At 25.6% G+C, this 21,631-nt stretch overlaps 1 protein-coding gene across 1 annotated transcript; it reads left to right on the top strand.

The window, feature by feature from the left end:
- Positions 1-4,014: 4,014 nt before the first annotated feature.
- VTN00DRAFT_7467 (uncharacterized protein) lies at positions 4,015-13,968 on the top strand (the record flags this gene model as incomplete). The annotated part of the gene is made up of 2 exons (XM_069434216.1): positions 4,015-4,086; positions 13,948-13,968. 2 exons carry the CDS (start codon positions 4,015-4,017, stop codon positions 13,966-13,968), a joined length of 93 nt encoding a protein of 30 aa, XP_069287520.1.
- Positions 13,969-21,631: the final 7,663 nt, after the last annotated feature.

Genomic DNA, 21,631 nt, shown 5'->3' with positions numbered 1-21,631 from the left:
CCACTAAAATATTTAAATCAATATTTATTAATATATTATTTTTTTATTATTTTCATATAAAATATCTCTATCTTAAAGAAAATTGTATATAAATAGTTATTTTTACTTATAAAACTTAAAAAATCAAATTAAAATTAAAAGCTATTAAGATATTTAGTGTATTTAAAACTATTCTTTACTATTAGCTTAAAGAAAACTATATATATTAATAATTATTAGCTTTTAAAGAGAAAGTTCTTATTAAAAGACTACTAAATACAGATAAGATTTTTTAATTTACTTAGAGTTTATATAAAATAGTATAGATTTTATTTTATAAATATTTATAAGATTTTACTATAGTTATTAAAGTTAACTAAATTTATTTCTTTATTAAATACTGTTTTAAACTATATATAAAATATAATTAGATAATTATATATTAGTAAGCAAAGCAGAAGAATTTAAAAATAATAAAATAGTAGTTTAAAACTGTATATAGAACTATTTAAAAATATAGTATTTATAAAGATAATAGCTGAAACTTTAATAAAACTAGATTTATAATAAAGTTTTATATAATATTTTGAATTATTATTATAATAGAATATATAAAAGATCTTATATAGTTATTTAAGAAATTATAAATAGATTATAATTATTAAATATATAAACTTTAAGAGAGTTTTTATACTTAATAATAATTATTTTAAAAAGAAAAAAGTAACAGACTGCTTCATATTTAACTAATTATAAAAAGTAAGAATAGCTGAATAACAGATATAATAGGCCTTTACTAGGTTAAAAAGATATTTAAACTATACTTTAAATAAAATTTAACTAGTATAAAGAGATTTCTTATTCTTAATAACTATTCTAGCTATTAGACTGCAGAATTTAATACTTTTCTTAAAAAAATATAACTATCTATTTTTATATACTGTTTTATACTTCTTACCTTTTATAGTTACTAAATATTAACATAATTAACTACTAAACAATAATACTACTAAGCAACAAATTTTCCTCCACTCTACTACTTCCTTTTTTTAATATATTATTTTATCACTGCCACTATTAAAAATGCCTTTATCTCAAGAATACTGAATTTAAACAGTTATTATAGCTTATAAAAATTAAAAAGTTAAATCAATACTGAAGGATGTAGAGATTTTTAAAGTATCTAAGACTACTTTTTGCACTTAAAAGATAACTATATGTAGAAATATATGCTAATAACTATAAATTAAAGACTATTAAAGAGAAAAATACTTATTCAGTAATGACTAGAGACAGATAAATAGATTTTCTAATTTAGAGTTTATATATAATAATATAAATATTACTCTGTAAGTGTCTACAGAATTCTACTGTAGTTATTAGTATTAACTAGACTTATAAATTTATTAAGCATTATTCTAAGCTATATATAAGATATAATTAAAGAATTATATATTAGTATACAAAGCAGAAGAATCTAAAAGTTATAATATTATAGTTTTAAACTGTATATATAGCTATTCATGAATATAGTATATATAAAAATAATATCTAGAATTTTAATAAAACTGGCTTTATAGTAAGACTGCTTAATTTTTAAAGTTATTACTATACTAGAATATAGTAAAAGACTTTATATAGTTATTTAGAGAAACTGTAAATAGATTACAATTATTAAAACTGTAAGCTTAAAGAGAATTTATATATTACTAGTAATTATCTTAAAAGCAGCATTTTAATAGACTGCTTAATATTAAGAATCTGCACTTTTTAAAGACTGATAGATTGCAACTGACAATAGCTGAATAACAGATAAAATAGACTTTTACTAGTTGAAAGAAGTATTTAAATTATATTCTAGATGCTATATAACTGATATAAAGTAGTTACTTATTCTTAATAGCTATAGTAGTTATTTAACTGCAGTTTAATACTCTGCAAAAAGAATATAATTATCTATCTTTATATATTTGTATATGCCTTTTATCTTCTATAACTGCTTAATATTAGTGTTTTTAGCCTATTTAAGCATATATATAGAAAACTGCTTCAAAATAGAATAATTACTGGCAATAATTATATTAATAAAAGACTTTCTATCTCTATATCTATCTGCTTATAAAAAAGTGTTTACTCCAGATAATATATATAAAGGCTTTGCAGAAGCTAGACTTAAGCTATTTAATAAAAAGCAGGTTCTTATAAAGATTATCTTTCAGCTTTATATATTAATATTATTAGCTTTAATTAAAGATTTAGTCTTCTCTGCTTTTTAAACTTCTTAGAATTCTTGCTAGCTGAATTATAAGATTTGCAGCTTATAAAAAAGTCTTAGTGTAAGAAAGTAAAAGCTTTCTAGCAGTCTAATATCTTATATTTATTATCTTAAAAAACTATACAGATAGTAATAAATATAAATCTTTAAGATAAAATTAGAACTCTGTAAGCTGAGATTAAACAGAAAACTAGAAAGAAAATAAGATACTCTATTCTAAATAATAATATTCTTTTATCTATACAAGAAGGCTAAAATTATATTCAGCAGCTTAATATGCAGTTTAATAAGTTTATATATCTAATGTAATTGGACACTGAGCAGGCCAGAACACCAAGCAGGCTATGTAACCAACTATTGTGATATATTCATCAACTTCAACTACAAATATGCTACTAAAATAAGCAAAACAAGCAGATTCAGCAGTTCAGCAAAAGGGCTGTATCTTGCTTGCCATCAAAGCAATTCAATCAGGTTAAATAAAAAGTATTCAAGCAGCTGCAAAAGCATATAATGTGAAGTAATCTATATTGACCTACTACATATATGGGTGTTCTGCATGCATTAATGCAGAGCTAAATAGTCTTCTACTATTAAGCTAATTAAAATCCTCAAGCCCTCTTAGCAAGAAATGGGTGTAACAATTTGTCAACCACCACAATAAGCTTAAATCAGGATACAGCTGCAGATATGATTATCAACAGGCTCTATATAAGAATTCAAAGATTATTAGGGAGTGGTTTTAGTGTGTTCTTAAGATTGTACAGTAATTTAATATTACTGAATAGAATATCTATAACTTTAATAAGACTAGCTTTTTAATAGAAATAATAGCAACTGCAAAGATTATTACTAACTCTGAGATAAGAAGCTGGCCTAGAGCAATTCAATTAGAGAATTAAGAATAAGTGACTGTAATTGAAGAAGTTAATTCAGCTGGCTGGGCCCTGCTCTTAATGATTATCTTTGCAGCCCAGAATTACCAATCTAATTGGTATCCAGAGCTGCCAAAGGGCTGAACAATTAAGATTAGTAAAAATGGCTGGACCACTAATAAGCTTAAGATGTGTTGGCTGAAGAATGTTTTTAATAAACATACCAAAGCCTGTACAGAAGGGAGATATCATCTGCTAATTTTTGATGGCTATAGCAGTTATGCATCTGCTGAATTTAATTAATTCTGCACTCAGAATATGATTATTTCTCTATATCTTCTATCATATTTATCACATCTATTACAGCTGCTTAATATTGCCTGCTTTGGCCCATTAAAATATGCATATGGGCAGGAAACACAGATCTATATACAGCATGGCATCAATTATATTAACAAGGAAGATTTTATTGCAATCTACCAGCAAGTATATCTGCATGCTCTGACAGCATCTAATATATGCAGTGGATTTGCTGCAGAAGGCCTGATTCTATATAAACCAGAGCAGATGCTTGACCAGCTTTATATACAGTTGAAAACATCTACTTCACCAGGCACATCCTATAGTAATTAATTATCTAGCTGGACTGCTAAGACACTAAAGAATGCTAGAGAGCTGGAGAAGCAGGCAAAGCTTATTAAACATCTCTGGTGACAGTGTATATACAGTCCTTCTAGCCCAATCAGTAAAGCAGTTGATCAAATAGTCAAAAGCTGCCAAATTATAATAAATAATGCAGTGCTTTTAGAGCATGAAATCAAGTAGCTATATATAGTAAATTAATATCAAAAACACAAGTAAGAGATGACTAGATTCTATATTGTTATGGGGGGTATTTTGACTGCTGAAGAAGGTCAGCAGCTCACTCAGCAAGCTGCTCAGATGCAGTTAGAGAGGGTAGAGGAAGGTAATAAGTGGCCTAGAAGACATGCACTACCACAGTGCAGCAACTGCAATATTCAAGATTATACTAGAGTCAGCTGCCCAAACAGATAGGCAATTATTTTATGTGTATATAGCTTCAATTTAGAGGGTGTTGTGGTGAGATAACTAGATATTTAATATAATAGGTGTTGGTTGGTGGCCTGCTTGGTGTTCTGGCCCACTTGGTGTCCAATTACATTATGCCTTAATAGCAAGCTTTATAATACTGCAGTAATTGCAAAACTATTAAATATACTATAAGAAATTGTTCTAATAAATAGCTATATATTCAACTACTAGATAGTCTAATTTAATTGTATTAGTGGTTGAAAAGTTTTAAAATTATAGTAGGTGTAGCAAAAATTTGTCACTTAGTAGTATTTATTGCTTGATAGTTAATTATATTAGTATCTTTAGCTTACTAAAATATATATATATAAGAAATTAGTTGAAGAAATAATAGTTGGTAGAAATAACTATATTAATAAAAAAGACTCTATATCTATATCTATCTGTATATAAGGTCTTTAATTAAAGAAATATATGCAATAGCTTTGCAGTTGAAAAAATCACTTTTCAACTTTATACACTAATACTACTACTTATAACAGTATAGCAAGAAGCTATATAAGTAAGAGTAGTATAAAGCTGTCAGCTTTATATTCTAGTCTTTTACCAGTAGTGCAGCAGATTAGCTTCTAGAATGCTTTCTAGAAACTATACTATAATACTACTTCTTATTAAAGGCTTAACTAACCTCTTCTGCTTTTTAAATATCTTAGAATTCTTAGCAGCTAGATTACAAGCTTTATAGCTTGCAGAAAAGTCTTTATAAAAGAAAGATTTCTAGCAGTTCAATATTTTTAAAAAAACTGTATAGATAATCATAAATATAAATTTTCTTTTTTAATAAGAAATTGAAATTCTGCAGACTAAGAATAAGCAAAAAATAAGAAAGAAGATAAGATATACTAATCTAAATAATATTCTTTTATCTGTATAGAAAGGTTAAAATTGTATTTAGCAGCTTAATATACAGCTTAATAAATAGTTTAATAAGCAGATTAATAAGTTTATATCTATAATGTAATCTACAAGCAAGTAAGACACTTAACTAAGCAAGATAGCTAAATATAATTTTAATTAAGGTTAAAAACTATAAGATCTTACTACTACATAATCAAATTAATGTAAAGATTTTTAAATTATCTAGATCTACTAGAGCAGCTAGTTCTAATATAACTAATTTAATAGCAGTTAAGCATCTCTGATGACAGTGTACACACAGTCCTCCTAGCCTAATCAGTAAAGCAGTTGATCAAGTGGTCAAGAGCTGCTAAATTATAATAAATAATATAGTGCTTTTAGAGCATAAAATTAAGCAGCTATATACAGTAAATCAATATCAAAAATATAAGTAAGAGATAACATATACTTTTTAAAAACTGATTTTATCAAGTTTATTATCTGTATAGCTTTTTAAGCAAGTTACTAACCTTTAAACTCTGTCAGAATACTCTTAGTAGTAATATAAGATTTAGAGACTGAACACTTTTATTTTTACTTTTTATTTACTATATAAAGCTTGTTTACCTTCTGATCTAGAAGAAGAACTTTATATATAGTAGTGAAAAGGTTATTCACATATCTCTAAAAAGTAGCCAGTCTATTGATAAGCCTAAAGAGCATTACCCAATACTTATAAGCTTTATAGCAAGTTCAGAATATTATCAGATCTTCTGACTTAGAATCTATTTAGATTCTATAAAATGCCTGCCAGATATTAAGCTTAGTAAAAATATTTGCTTAACTTAGATATTTTAAAGTCTTATTAATTAGTAGCAGAGAGTAGCAGTTCTTCTTTAAAATAATATTTAGCTTTCAGTAGTTTATACAGAGATGCAACCCTCTATTAGCCTTATAAATAAAGAGAATTGGAAAAGTAAAGAGAGCTTTACTAGAGACTATAAAGCTTTTGCCTAGATTCTCTAATTAAATATCTTTTAATAGCTTTCAGTTTCTCAGCAGATTGCTTGTACAAGAGGCTATAGCTTAGAAAGTTTTTCTCAGTAAGCTTAATATAGTAGTTATAAGAACAGTATAGTAATAACTAATTAGAGGCTTTTTTAGAGAATATATTCTATTAAAGATAATAGTATACTGAAAGATATTTAACTAGATAGACCTCTTTATTCTCTTCTATTAGTAGAGGTTGAGTCTTTTTCTTAATAATACAGTTAATTTTATAAAGATTAATAATAAAGGTTTTACTCTCTTAAGTCTGAGCAGAGTAGTAGAAGTCTGCAGTCTTAATTAGAGTAATATTAATTTTTAGAAATTTTTTTAAAAGGTTTTTTTAAGAGCTGTAAGTGGTGCTGTTTGACAATATTGGCTAGATTTAAATGCCTATCTATAATAGTAGTTTAGAGCAGTTAACATCTAGCAGGTCTAGTGTTTAAAACTTGCTATTAGATATTTATTTTATCTTCTGCAGCTGTAAGTTGGTCCCAGTAGTCTGCATTCAGTTAGTGCTAAAAATTAAAGTCTGGCTATTTTAGAATTACTTAGAGAACTATCTTCTTACAGACTAGATAAACTTTATTAAGCTTTAGATACTAGTTTAGCTATATCAAGCATCTATTCTATATATTCAATTAAATATCTTACTTCTTACATCACTTTCAGCCTAGAATTATGTTATAACGCTTAAAATTGGCTATAAGCATAAGCATATCAGTCTGCCAGCACTTATCAACTATTAGATACAATATAATTGTATAAATAATTTATTCTTCAGTCTGGCTATTATAACTTCAGATACAGCAGTTGGAGTTCAGAGATACTACTAATATTTAGAAGTATTTAGCCATATTAATTATATAAGAAGTATTAATAAATACAGTTAAGCTTTTTCTAAATTCTAATTCTTTTCTAACTTTTTCTTCTTTTTTTTCAGAGTTTTAATCTTCAAGGCCTTCTTATAAAGGCAGTGTAGAGCAATATAGCCAGTCTTCTTATAATAGAAGCACTTTCCTTCTTATATTAGTTCTGCTCTCTGTTTATTATCTAGTCTGCTAGCTTTGAAAGCTGCAGGTGCAGCAGTTCTAGTAGTAGACTTATTACAGAGCATAGCAGCAAGAGTAGTTCCAGCAGGTTTGTAGAACTTGTTCCAGGCCTTGAACTTTTCAGCATTGATCTGCAGAGTATAAGCTGCCTGAGAATAGGCAGTAGAGAATTTATTAAAAATCTCAGAGACATAGTAGTCTCAGATAGTCAGATTTTAAAGTTTATTAGTAAGCTTGTTAAAAAGCTTCTTCTTGTAGTCTTCTAGATGCAGCTGGAATTCACCTGCTAGATGCATAAACTCTGCTAGAAAGTTATAATATTTCTGATATAATTTTATCTGAAGATAGCACAGTTGGTGTTAAGCTATTATGCAGCAGTTCAGGTCAAAGAAGATTAATTTCAGATGCTTAAAGATCTTATCAGTAGTCTAGTACTGGTTGACCAAGTCTTTATAGAATTAAGAAGCTGCATGTTTAGTAGTATATCTATTAAGACAACTCTATATATATACAACCTGGAGCAGATTGCTAGAGTAATAATTAATATTGATATTTAGTTTGCTCTTTATCTGGGCTATTCAGTTATAAACTTAAGTTCTTTTCTATCAGTTAGAATGGATAAGTCTGGGAGTTTAACAGTATATTTAGATTAATTAGAGATAGAGATAGTTCTATATTCTCTATAGATTCTTACAGCTATCTTAGCAACAGCGTCTTAATACTTATCTTATTCAGTAATAAGCTTAGTAATCTGAACTTCTTAGATATTAAGTTGCTGGCAGAGATTCTTAGTGCAACATTCTATAAGATTAATCTAATGCACTTTGTTATTCTGATCAGCCTTTTATATGTAAAGAATGCCTTTAAAGAGTTCTTCTGGGTTGTCTTAATATTTAGTAATAAATTCAGTTTTGCTGATTGTCTCTGGCTTATCAATTTCTTAAGGAAGATAGAAAACATATCAAGATTCTTCTGGCTTAGAGAATTCTTCAACCTCAGCCTTACTAGCTGGGTTGCAGCTTGTAGGATTGTCAGCAGGTTAAGCTATTTGATCAGTCTTCTGAATTCTAGGTTCTGGGGGTCTTGTTTCTCAAAGCAAGGTTCTGAATCAGAGATTAAGATATATGTGTAGTTCACAGATTTTTTCTCAGATTCTGAAGGTTCTCAGTCTAAGTTCTTAAGATTCTTAATCTAGACTTCTAGGTTCTGGAGGTTCTTGGTCTCAGATTTTAAAAGAAAGAAGGTTTATTTACTCTAAGTGCATATAAGATTGCTTATTACTCTGGATTGCACACAACACATAGCAAGAGGAAATGGAGGTTTGTAAAATAAGAAGTTATAATTGATGCTTTTAATTATGTGATAATGCTTATGCATAGAAAAATAAGATAGATTAACTATAGTAGCTAGTTATACAAAATTAAAAGCATAAAGAAGAAAGAAAGAAATTATAGATATTGTAAGATGGTTAATATAGGCAAGTAATACCACCAGTATTCTCACCAACTTCTACTGCCTACTACACTGCTATGCTGTGCTGTCACAACTGTAATTTTATAAGAAAACAGTTTTAAACACTTAAGAAAAAGTGGCAAGCACTTTAACTAAATATAATATAATAGAAGATTGCTGCCTTCTATATCTATAAGAAGCCTAATAGTATATTATTATAGGCTGTCTATAATAAGCTGTAAAGAATGGCACACATATTGCATATAAAGATGCCAGAACTGAAGTATATACTAAAGAAATATATAATATTTAATTAACTGCTGGCATCTTTATTTAATTAATATATAACTATTTACAATAAATGCTATTAATAGGCAGACATATAATAATAATAAACTTAAGAATATATTTAAGTGTCTCCAGCAAAAAGAAGATTAGCTTAATAATAGAAAGAATAAAAATGTATATATAGTCTAAGAATGCTATAAAAATTGAAAAAAATTGAAAAGATTCTTATTATTATTACAATAAATACTACAGATCTAATAGAGAAAAGAAGATCTACTATAAGAGAAGTTCTTAACAGTAAAATAGTTATTCTAATAGTAGTAACTATAAAAGAAAAAATAGCTCTAAACTATATTAATCTGTATAAAAAGAAAAAAAGAAACCAAACTGCATTCTTTATAATAATAAATATGTCGAGATAGATGCCCAGATTGCTTAGAGCTTGAGAAATTGTAAAAATAAATTTAGACTAGGTAAAAGAAGAGAAATTCTAAAAAGATATATATATACTATATATCAGCTTTTAAATTAGAGAGTAGCATATATTAACAGATTCAGAATTATCTTTAGAGAATAAAAATGTATATATAGCTAAATTATTAAGCTCTAATAGTAAAAAAGTATACTATTTATATCTAGCTACTACTAGCTTTAAGCATATATATAATATATTATATAATAATCTTATTACACTGAAGAATAAACTATTACTATTAAGTGTTAAAAATAATAAATAAATTATAAATACTGTTATAATATTCTATATAACTGGCAATTGTAAACTGCTTCTTAAAATATAATTAATAAAGACTAGCTGAATAGTCTATATAGCAGATAGTTAACTATTAATTAAAGAATTTAAAATAATATAACTAAATAATATCTATTACTATAAGATAATCTTGCAGAATATTTTTTATATTTCTAATTTAAGTATAAATCTAGGATTAATTCAAGCAATCTGTAAACAAGAGTTGTATAAAGTTATTATCAGTAATAGTATATTATTTTATTAGAAATATATACTTATTATATATATTATTTATAAAAGTGATCTTTATATAATTAAATAATTTATAAAAAAATTAAAGAATACACTTTTAGTGCTGAAAAAATAAATAATATACTTGAACTAGATTTATATATATAGAGAGAAAGCAGAGAAAGAGAAGTATAATATATAGTATTAATACATAAGCTATAGTAGAAAAGAAAAGCTACAAAATCTATATCTTATTATCAACTTTAAAAAACTAATTTCTTACTATACAGAACTGAAAGTCTGTAAAGTATATACTTTTATAAAAATAATAAAAAGAGTAAAGAGAAAATATAGACAAAAGTAAACTTTTAGAGTAAATTAATATATATAGTTCTTGGCCAGTAACTATTAATAGTAATTACTAATTTATTAAGATTAATAATAACTGCAGTTACAAGTACTAAATTATTCTAATTCTAATAAGAGATGCTGCTCTAAAAGCTCTAAAAAAGTAAAGAAAGCAGATAAAGCTAGAGAGTCAATATAAATTAAAGATTATAAGAATTAATAATATAGACAAACTTTTAAAAATATATAAAAAAAGAAGTATAGTCTGCAAATAGAACTTACTATACTATATATATTATATCAGAATAGTTGTGTTAAGCAAGCTATTTATTCAACTAAGAAGAGTGTATAAATTAACATAATCTACTACTAAGCTGTGTTTTCTACTGAGCTATGCGCCTAACACAACTACATTAAATATATAAAATTTAAACCAATTTTATTCAACTAAAACTGCTTTATATATAAAAGAAATTAGAAGAAATTGTGGCTAGAGTATTAATTTATCTTATACTCTATAATATTGTATTTACTGCATTTTAGTAGTGCTCACATACATAATAGAGAGGCTTAAGCAGCTATTTTTAAAGTAAATGCAGTAGAAGCTTTAGAAGCCTAATTTCTTGCTTCTATAAGATTTTTTACTTTCTGAACTAAAAGATTTTTTTTACAAGCTATCTGCTTATTAAATTGCTGGCACTTTTGCTTCTATCTCTTATTTGTGGTATATAGATTCTGGTTTTTCTTTATAATAATAACTGTGCTATTTATAGTAATTTAATATTTCTTAATAAGCTGATTTAAAGCTATATCTATTAGGCTTAAAGGACTCTGTGTATATTACTTTAGAAAGGTCTTAATTGTAGTTGTCCTGTAGCATTAATAGTTTCAATTACAGTCATCTATTTATAATTTCCAGGCTGCAAAAGATAAATTATATATCTCAGCTCTAGTTACTATCTTAGTAGTAGTTATCAGGCCTATCTATTGTAAAGCCAGTCTTATTAAAGTTATAGATATCTTTGTGCAGAATACTCTTCTCTATAATGGCATACTGTATAAAATTAAATTATTTCTAACTAATTTTTAAATTTTTATATTTAGCTTACTGATAGTTGTGTCTTTATGTAAATTAAGTTTTAAGCTTATTCTGGCACCTAATAAACTTATAAATCTAATTCTTTCTAATCTGCTGTGGAGGTGCCTTTAGATTATATTAAGTAATAAGAATATTAGCCATATTTTATACAGCTACTGGCTAGAGAGATGCTTTATACTTATCTATAGATAATATTCATTGTATAATTAAATTCTTCTTAGTAATTGAAAGCTTATACCCATTAGCACAATTTTTATATTAATTCTTGCTGCCATTAATTCTGTTATATAGTATTAACTGTAGAATATTAAAAATATATGCTGCTTTAGCAGGACCACTGACTTAATTCTTTTAAATAGCTGATATAGCTAATAAGATCCTCCCTTCCTGCTCAATCAAATTCTTTGACTTTTTATGCTGTTCTGGTGGCATGGGGGTGGTTTGAATGGCATCAAATAATGAATCTTGATGCAGTTGCATTGGGCGCACAGCTCAGTGGGGAACATGGCTCAGTAGTGGATTATGTTATACTTAAAGAAGCTGTATTACTAATAGAGTTTTAGAATAAAGCTATATAAATATATGCCTATACTTGCAATTATTTATCTATTTCTTAACCTGTATTGGAAGAAGATAAAGATACAATAATAACTGAGAAACTCTGAACAGAAAAGTTATCAAAGATCATATATATATAATTAAAGTGAAATATTTTTTATATATTAACTTATAAATAGTTCAGATAGTAATAAGCTAACTGATTAAGAGCCAGTAAAAGTATTTATAAAATATATTAAAGCAACTATAAAGCAATATTAAATATATATATTAGATCTTTACTAAGTTATATAATTATCACATATTTAGTTTAATAAGAAGATATCTAATAGTATAATCAATCTAAAACTGTAAATAAAGCTAACTCTAGATATATTACCAGAGAGAAATTCTGTAGATAGGCTAAAAAAGAATTCTATAAGAGTTGTCACCAGTAATAGCATTTAAAGAGATTTAGATAGATCAGCTAAGCCAGTTATAATAGATATAATAAATACTAGAGCTATATTAGCTGCGTTAGCTAAGCTAGACTATCTATCTGCTTCTAATTAATTAGAGGCTTTAAATGCAGTAGAAGCTATAAATAAGTAATCTGCTCAGATAAATAGAGAAGATTAGAATAGCACAATTTATAAACACTTTATAGAGTAAGACATACTAGAAATATATATACTAATAGTAAAATAAGTATATCTAGATAATAATAATAATAAATTACTTAAGAGCAATAGTCTATAATAATTAAAGAAAATTAAGTTAAAAAAAGAATAATATTAATATTTTAATAAAATACTTTATATAGTATCGATTGCAGCAGCTATATAAGAAATATCTTATAATATTAATATTCTAATTCCAATCTCTTATATCTATACTAAGGCTGTTAACAGTATATAAACTAGTAATAGAAGGCTGTAAGACAAGAGCTAAAATCACTTATTATTAATAGCATCTTTTACAAAATTTATATATCTTAATATATAAATATTATTACTATAAAATAGATGTTTACTATAAAGTATATATTAAATAGAGAAATTAAGTAATTTAAAATTTAATTAGTAGTAAGAGAGTTCTTATAAATTGCAGAAATTGATTACAGAGACTTTTATACTAACTGTTTATATTAATTCTTTATAAATGCTTCTAGTAATTATTACACTGGAAAATCTGAAAGCCTACTAAATAGATATTAATAATATTTTTATAGAAGCAAGTCTGCATAAGTAAATATTTATAATTATCTAATAGTATTAAATTGTCAGAAGACTATATATTTAAGCTTAAGCAAAGCTTGTATAGTTTGAAATAAGCTATATATAATTAATATAAACTTTGCAGTACTGTACTGAAAAAAAATAAAAATTAAAACTATTTTAAGCAATCTATATATTCTATAATTATAATATTAATATGCTAATTAGTCTATATATTAATCATCTGCTGGTTGCTGTAAAAAACATTTATAATATTAAGAACTTCAAATATAAATTTAATAAGTACTTTAAAATTAAGAATTAAAGAAAATTTATAAAATTCTTAGAATTTAAATTACTTGCAATTATAAACACTATACAATCTATCTTAATTAATTAATATATCTTAAGCAAATGCTGCAATAATATAATATGGACTATAAAGCTGTCTTATATATATGTTAATAGTAAGTTAAAAAATATTGTTAAAAATATAAAAATATAAAAATATAATAATCTTATACTTAAGTAAAGTTATTAATATAGAGTTGAAAGCACTATATTCTCAATAATATACTTAATCAGATATTGTATTTGCTGTAGGCAAGCTAGCTTAATTTATAAATAAGCTAACTACAGAGCATGCTTATTGTATAAAAACTCTTATCTGTAATTGATTATTAATCTATATATTTGCTCTAGTCTGTATAAAAAGTTAGTAAATTAAATTATTAGCTATTCAGATATAAACTATACAGAAGATTATACTGACTAAAAGTTAACTACTAGCATACTCTTTATACTTAATAGAGAACCTATCTTCAGATCTACTAATGTAATCCACAGCTAAGTGACAAGTACAACTGACAAATTTTTGCCATACTATATTTCTGAAGCTTTTCAACAACAAAATACAATTAAATTAGATTATTTAGTAATTAAATATACAGCTATTTATTAGAATACCTTCTTCTAATATATTTAATAGTCTAACAGCTACTGTAGTGTAATAAAGCTTACTAGCAAGATAATATAATTAGACACTAAGTAGGCTAAAACACTAAGCAGACTACTAACTAATATGGTATTATATTAAATATCTAGTTATTTTATTATAATATCTTCTAAATTAAAGCTATATATATATATATAAAATAATTGTCTATCTGTTTAAGCAGCTAACTAATATAATTTTAAATATTGGTTACTGCACTACAGTAGTATATATTTTCTAGACTGCTTATTATCTTTCTCTACTCTCTTTAACTGTATTTAAGCAGCTTACTAAGCAAGCTACTAATTTTCTTTAGTAGTTAAAATACTTTCTATAGTAATATAGAATTTAGTTATCCTTTATCTATTTTTTTAATATTAATTCATTATATATAGTATTTAATTTTATAGTATTTATTATAATTTAGCAGCTTTTAATTACTTAATTAACTGCTTTACTAATTAAATTAGAAGGACTGTATATGTATTATTATTAGAGATGGTTAATAAGCTTTATTTGCTTTTTCAGCTCTCTAGCATTTTTTAGCATTTTAGCAGTTTAGCTAGATAATTAATTACTATAAAATATATTTGGCAGAGTAGATATTTTCAACTAAATTTAAAGCTAGTTAAATATCTACTTTAATTTATATAGGACTAGGTCTTCTACAGCAAATTTATTATATATATTAAATACTGTTAGAGTATACAGATATACTTGTCAGTAGATTGTAATAAAATTTTTCTTATTAATATAATTAATACTAATGTAATTGGACACTAAGTGGGCCAGAACACTAAGCAGACTATATAACTAACAACATATTTATCAACTTCAACTACAAATATGCTACTAAAACAAGTAAAACAAGCAGATTTAGCAGTTCAGTAAGAGAGCTGTATCTTGCTTGCTATTAAAGTAATTTAATTAGATTAAATAAAAAGTATTTAAGCAGCTGTAAAAGTATATAATATAAAGTAATTTATATTAATTTATTATATATATAGATATTCTGTATACATTAATACAGAGCTAAATAGCTAAAAGCTTACTATAACTAAAAAATCTATATTTATAAAATAAATCTTATTTATAGACTAATAGTCTATTATTAAAAATCAGTGTTATATAAGATATAACTAGTCTTCTACTATTAAGCTAATTAAAAATTTTAAACTCTTTTAGTAAGAAATAGATATAATAATTTATTAACTATTATAAAATATAGCTATAGATATAATTATTAATAAACTATATAAGAATTTAAAGATTATTAGAAAGTAGTTTTAGTATATTATTAAAATTATATAGTAATTTAGTATTAAATAGAATATCTATATTTTTTAAAAAATAGTAGATCGCTAAAACTTAGTAATATAACTAGCAATATATATTTTTTAGCAGATAGTTATAATAGCTTATATAGCTTTTTTAATTTTATCTAAATCTCTGAGATTCTGCTTTATTTTAGCTGAAAATATATACTGAAACTGCTAGAAATTTTGTCAGTTTTTAATTACTTCTAGCTAGAGAATTTCTTTTATATAATTTTAAAGATAGAGTTTAAACTACTTTACTACTATACTATATAGATAGATTGTTATAAATATAATCTTCTAGTCTTATATAGAAACTTTCTAAAAATTAAAAAATAAAGTTTTAACTGTAAGATAAAGGTCTATAGCTTTTTTCAGTTATTACAATAAAAATTTAGTTTAGCAATCTTAATCTTTAACTCTATGTTAGAGCACAGCCTAGAGATAACTGGCAAGGCTAACAAAGAGAGAACTAGTTATCATAATTCACAAGCAAGCTGCACATCTAAGTGAGCTGCATATCTTCTACACAATTCTAGCTATGACTAAAAGTAGGGCTATTTTTTAACACAAAAAAATATATTTATATATAAAAAACTAATTACTACTGTAATTAGAATATTGCAATCTTTTATATTCTATAATATAATAATTATTATATTATAGTAGTGCTTATACAAAGCACTAAACTGTAGATAATATATTAATTTAACTAGTAGAGTCTTTTAAGTCTTTTAAATCTTATTCTTATATTGTATAGGCTTGTGGATATGCCTTAAGTTAAATTTGTTAATATAGTTAAAACTAAGCTGTATCTTATTCTTAATTAAGTATCTGTATGCACACTTTAAAGATACAAAACAGCTGACATTAAAAGATTATAAAAGATATAATAAATATGCTGATATACAGATTAAAATAATATTATTCTTACTATATATCTGATTAAATTCAGAAATTAAATAACTTCTATAGCTATCAAGAAAAGATATTTTCTAGTTATACAAATCTTAATAATAGAAATAAAGATATTTTTCAGTTACTATAGCTTAATATTATTAATAATCTATTTATTGTCACTGACTTTAATTCTTCAGTTATGTGGTAAGGTCTTATCTTTATACAATTCTGAATATAAATTTTTCTCTTAAAGATAATACAAGATAATAGAACTTATTCTCTAGAGTTAATATATTTAATAGAAATAATCTATTCTTAATTATCTGGCTGTATAAGAAAGAGCTGGCCAACTATCTCAGCTCTAGTAACTACTTTAGTAGTAGCAACTAGACCTATTATATATTCTGTTTTATTAAAGTTGTAGATATTCTTATATACAATTCTATATTATATAATGGTGATTTATATACAGTTAAATTACTTTTTAATAATCTTTAGATTCTTATATCTAACATACTGATAATTGTATTATCTGGAATATCTGATTTTCAGATTATTATACTATTTAATAAAGTTGTATATTCAGTTCTTGCCAATAAATTGAATATCTGCAGAGATATACTTTAATAGCAGAATATTGGCTATATATTAAATATAAAATAGTTGAAGAGCTGCCCCACATTAATTTAGAGATAATATTTATTATATAAGCAATTTCTCTTTATTTTTTGTTAATTTATATAAATTAATAATTACTTAGCTTAATAAACACTACTATAAAACTGATCTTATAAAGTTAATTTAGATACTATATAAATATATGCTGCTTGTTATATATAGTATATTTCTTTTTTTTATAATGTAGAAATTGCTAGTAAGATTCTTCCTCCTTATTTAATAGAATTTCTTGACTTAAGAGGCATTTTTGGTGGTATAGTGGTGGTTTGAATTAATTCAACTAAGTATAAGAGAATATGTAGAAGGCGTGTGGCTTGCTTAAATATGCAGCTCACTTGTAAATTATATTATATAGCTATACTGAATTGTCTATAATCTATTCTTACAATCTAGGTCTACAATCTACCTTTATAATCTATAATTATAATCTATTAGATGGGTATTTCTGAGCAGAAATTAGTATATATATGACTCTTCTTAACTATAGACTAGAACTCTGTAGTCAACTTAAATAGCAATTTTAATAGTAATATTACTAGTAACAGTCTATTTATCTCTTTCTCTTACTTTCTGTTCTTAAGATAAACTTAATAAGCCTCTGTTTAAGAAGTCTTAGATCTGCTATTACACTCTATATTGCTATTATTAAAGTTATAAACTGCTAAATGTAGTTATATAGTAGTCTTATTAGCCTATCATCTTAAATTCTAGACTTTTTTCCGAAGTGCAGATCTCTATATTTATTATTTATAGCTTATTTTTTAGCTGACAGATCTGTCTTGTAAAATTAATATTTATATATATTCTTGCAACTGTTCTTAAAGAATATTATTCTTGCTAAGCTGCTTGTATAAATAATTCTATAACTAACATAATCCACAACCGAGCGACGCATACAACCAAGTGACACATACAACTGAGCAACACATACAACCAAGTGACACAGTTTCACTGCCCCCTCAAAACATTCTACCATAAATATTCTTTAACACATCTTTTTTCCATTTTTATTATATAAAATGCCTCTTTCTTAAGAAAATTAAATACAAATGGCTATTTCAGCTATTAGAAATCAAAAAATTTAATCAAAAAGGAAAGCTGCTGATATATTTGGGGTGTCAGAAGCTACCCTTTATAAACAGCTTGAAGAAAGAAAATCATACTCAGAAATATATATTAATAGCCATAAATTAACAGTTATTAAAGAGGAAGTCCTTATTAAGCAACTACTAGATACAGATAAGTAAGACTTTTTAATTTAGTTAGAGTTTCTGCATAGAATAATACAGATTTTACTTTATAAGTGGACACAAGATTCTACTATATTTATTGGCATCAACTGGGCATATAACTTTATTAAGCATTATCCAGCACTGTATACACAATATAACTGATACATATTATATTAATATGTAAAGCAGGAGGATCCAAATATTATAAGATAGTAGTTTAAGACTGTATAAGAAGCTATTTAGAAATATAATATTCATAAAAATAATATCTGGAATTTTGATAAAACTGGCTTTATAATAGAACTTTATTCCATCTCTAAGATTATTACTACAATAAAGTGTAGTAAAAGATCTTAAAAAGTTATTTAGGATAATTATAAATAAATTACAATTATTAAATATATAAGCTTAAAAAAGATCTATATATCTTTATAGATTATCTTAAAAGCAGGATCTTAATAAGCTGCTTAGTTTTAAGAATCTGCTCTTATAATAAGGGCTATACTCTTATAAGAAGTCAGAATGGCTAGATAATAGATAAAATAGGCCTTTACTGGCTAAAAGAGATATTTAAATTATATTCTAAATATTATTTAACTGATACAAAGTGATTACTTATTCTTAATAATTATTCTAGTTATCAGACTGCAGAATTTGATATTTTCTATAAAAAAAATATAATTATCTATCTTTGTATATCTTCTTATATCTCTTACCTTCTACAATCACTGGATATTGATATTTTTGGCCCACTTAAATATATATATAGAAAATTGGCTAAGGGAATAATGGCTGCTGGCAATAATTATATTAATAAGAAAAATTTCTTATCTCTCTATCTATCTGCTTATAAAAAGATATTTATTAGAGAGAATATATACAGTGGCTTTAGAGAAACTGGTCTTAAGCTATTTAATAAAGACTAAGTTTTGGAAAAGATTATCTTTTAATTTTATATATTAATACTATCTCTTATTAAAGGCTTAATCTTCTCTACTTTTTAAATATCTCAGAATCCTTGCCAGCTAGATTACAAGATTTATAGTTTACAGAAAAGTCTTAGTACAAGAAAGCTCTCTAGCAGTCCAATATCTTATATTTAATATCTTAAAAAGGCTATGCAGATAATAATAAATATAAATCTTCTTTAATAAGAAATAAAAGTTCTACAGGCTGAGAACAAGCAGAAAATAAAAAAGAAGACAAGAAGATATGCTATTCTAGATAATGATCTTATTTTATTTGTACAGGAAGGTCAAAATCATATTCAGCAGCTTGATATGCAGCTTAATAAGCATATTGATGAGCCTACATCTAGGCCTTATCAGCAAGCTTCAGCACACTGCAGTGGCTGTAGGATTATTAAATATACTATAAGGAATTGTCCTAATAAATAGCTATATATTCAACTACAAGATAATCTAATTTAATGGTGTTGATGGCTGAAAAGCTTCAAAAAACATGGTGAGTGTGGCAAAACTGTGTCACTCAGTTGTATATGTCACTTAGTTGTGGATTATATTATTCTATCTGTCTCTATAGCTTTTAAAGAGATAAAATTACTTCTTACAAATATTTATCTTTTATACTAATTTAAAATACTTCTTAATTTAACAGATAACTAAACAAGGTCTAATATATATATATAATAGCACTTATTACAGATAGATTTAAAATCTTGTAGTTAACTTAAATATTAATTATTAGTCTAACCAAGTGCTTTTATGACTTTATATTCAGATAAAGATATATACACTACTTACTAATATAACCTACAAGTAAGCTGCTTACCTGCACAAATACTATATAGAATCTGAAGTTCTATTATTAACTTAAAACAGTAATTATTTACAAAATCAAGGATTAAAGTAATTTAAGCATTAAGTCTGTATATATCTAATAGTATTGCAGTCACTATATTTTAGTAGTGCATATATACAGAGTGCAGAAGCTGTTTTTACAGTCTAAGCAGTTATACTTTTTAGTGTTTAATTCTTATCTAAAATTTACTTTATATAAGCTTCTGTACTTTCTGAACTGAAAGGCCTTCTCTATATAATAGCTAATTAGTTAATTACTTATACTTCTGCTTCTGCTTCTTATTTGCAGTCTATAAATTATAATTTTCTTTTGCAAGAATAATAGCACTATTTATAGCTAACTAATAGTGTTTAATAAGCTGATATAGAGCAGTATTGTACAGCTTAGTAGACTATATATATTATTTAAGTAAGACCTTAATTATAACATAATCAACAGCCAAGCTGTCCACACAGCCAAACTGTCCACTTTCACATCAACTTCCAACTATCATTCTTCAATAAGTCATTTTCTCACCCCTACCATAGAAAATGCCTCTTTCTCAAGAAAATTGAATTCAAATAGCTATTGAAGCTTATAAAAGCAAAGAAGTTCAATCAAAATTAAGGGCTTCTACAGTATTTGGTGTGCCTAAATCTACTTTTCTTGATCAGCTTAAGGGAATCAATCCATGATCAGAAACATGCACCAATGGCCATAAATTGACAGTCCTTGAGGAAGAAGTTCTTGTTAAGAAGCTGCTAGATGCAGATAAACAAGGCTTTTCAATTCAGCCTGAGTTCCTGCATGGAATGGCACAGATTTTACTTTGTAAGCATATGCAGAATCCTACCACAGTTCTTAATATCAACTGGGCTTCTTCCTTTGTTAAGCACTGTCCTGAACTTTATACAAGATATAATCAGAAAATTCAATATCAGCATGCAAAGCAGGAGAATCCAACTATTATAAAATAGTGATTTAAAGTTGTATATACAGCTATTTAAGAACACAGCATACATAAAGATAATGTTTGAAACTTTAATAAAACTGGCTTTGCAATGGGACTCTGCTCAACTTCTAAAATTATTACTTTAGTGGAGCACAGTGGAAGACCTCAAAGAGTTATCCAAGAGAATCATAAATAGATTACTATTATTAAATATGTAAGCTCTAAAGGGATTTCTATATTATTAATGGTTATCTTAAAGGCAAAAGAACAACAGGCTATCTGGTATTAAGAACCTGCTCTTCTTCCAAATTGGTGGATTGCAATAAGTGAGAATGGCTGGACAATAGATAAAATAGGCCTTTACTGGCTAAAGAAGGTGTTTAGCCCATATTCTAAATATTATTCAACTGATGCAAAGTGATTACTTATTCTTGATGGCCATTCTAGCAATTAAACTGCAGATTTTGATACTTTCTACAAGAAGAATACAATTATCTATCTTTGTATATCTCTATATATATCTCATCTTCTACAATCACTAGATATTGGAGTTTTTGGGCTGCTTAAACACACATATGGGAAATTAACTGAGAGGATAATGACAGCCAGAAACAATTATATTAATAAAGAAGATTTTCTGTATCTATATCCTTCTGCA

Source organism: Thermoascus crustaceus, assembly GCF_041956765.1.
Source record: "Thermoascus crustaceus strain CBS 181.67 unplaced genomic scaffold VTN00scaffold_4, whole genome shotgun sequence".
Taxonomy (NCBI): domain Eukaryota; kingdom Fungi; phylum Ascomycota; class Eurotiomycetes; order Eurotiales; family Thermoascaceae; genus Thermoascus; species Thermoascus crustaceus.
Note: the sequence above shows the minus strand (reverse complement) of the source record. Positions and strands in the feature narration are given on the sequence as shown.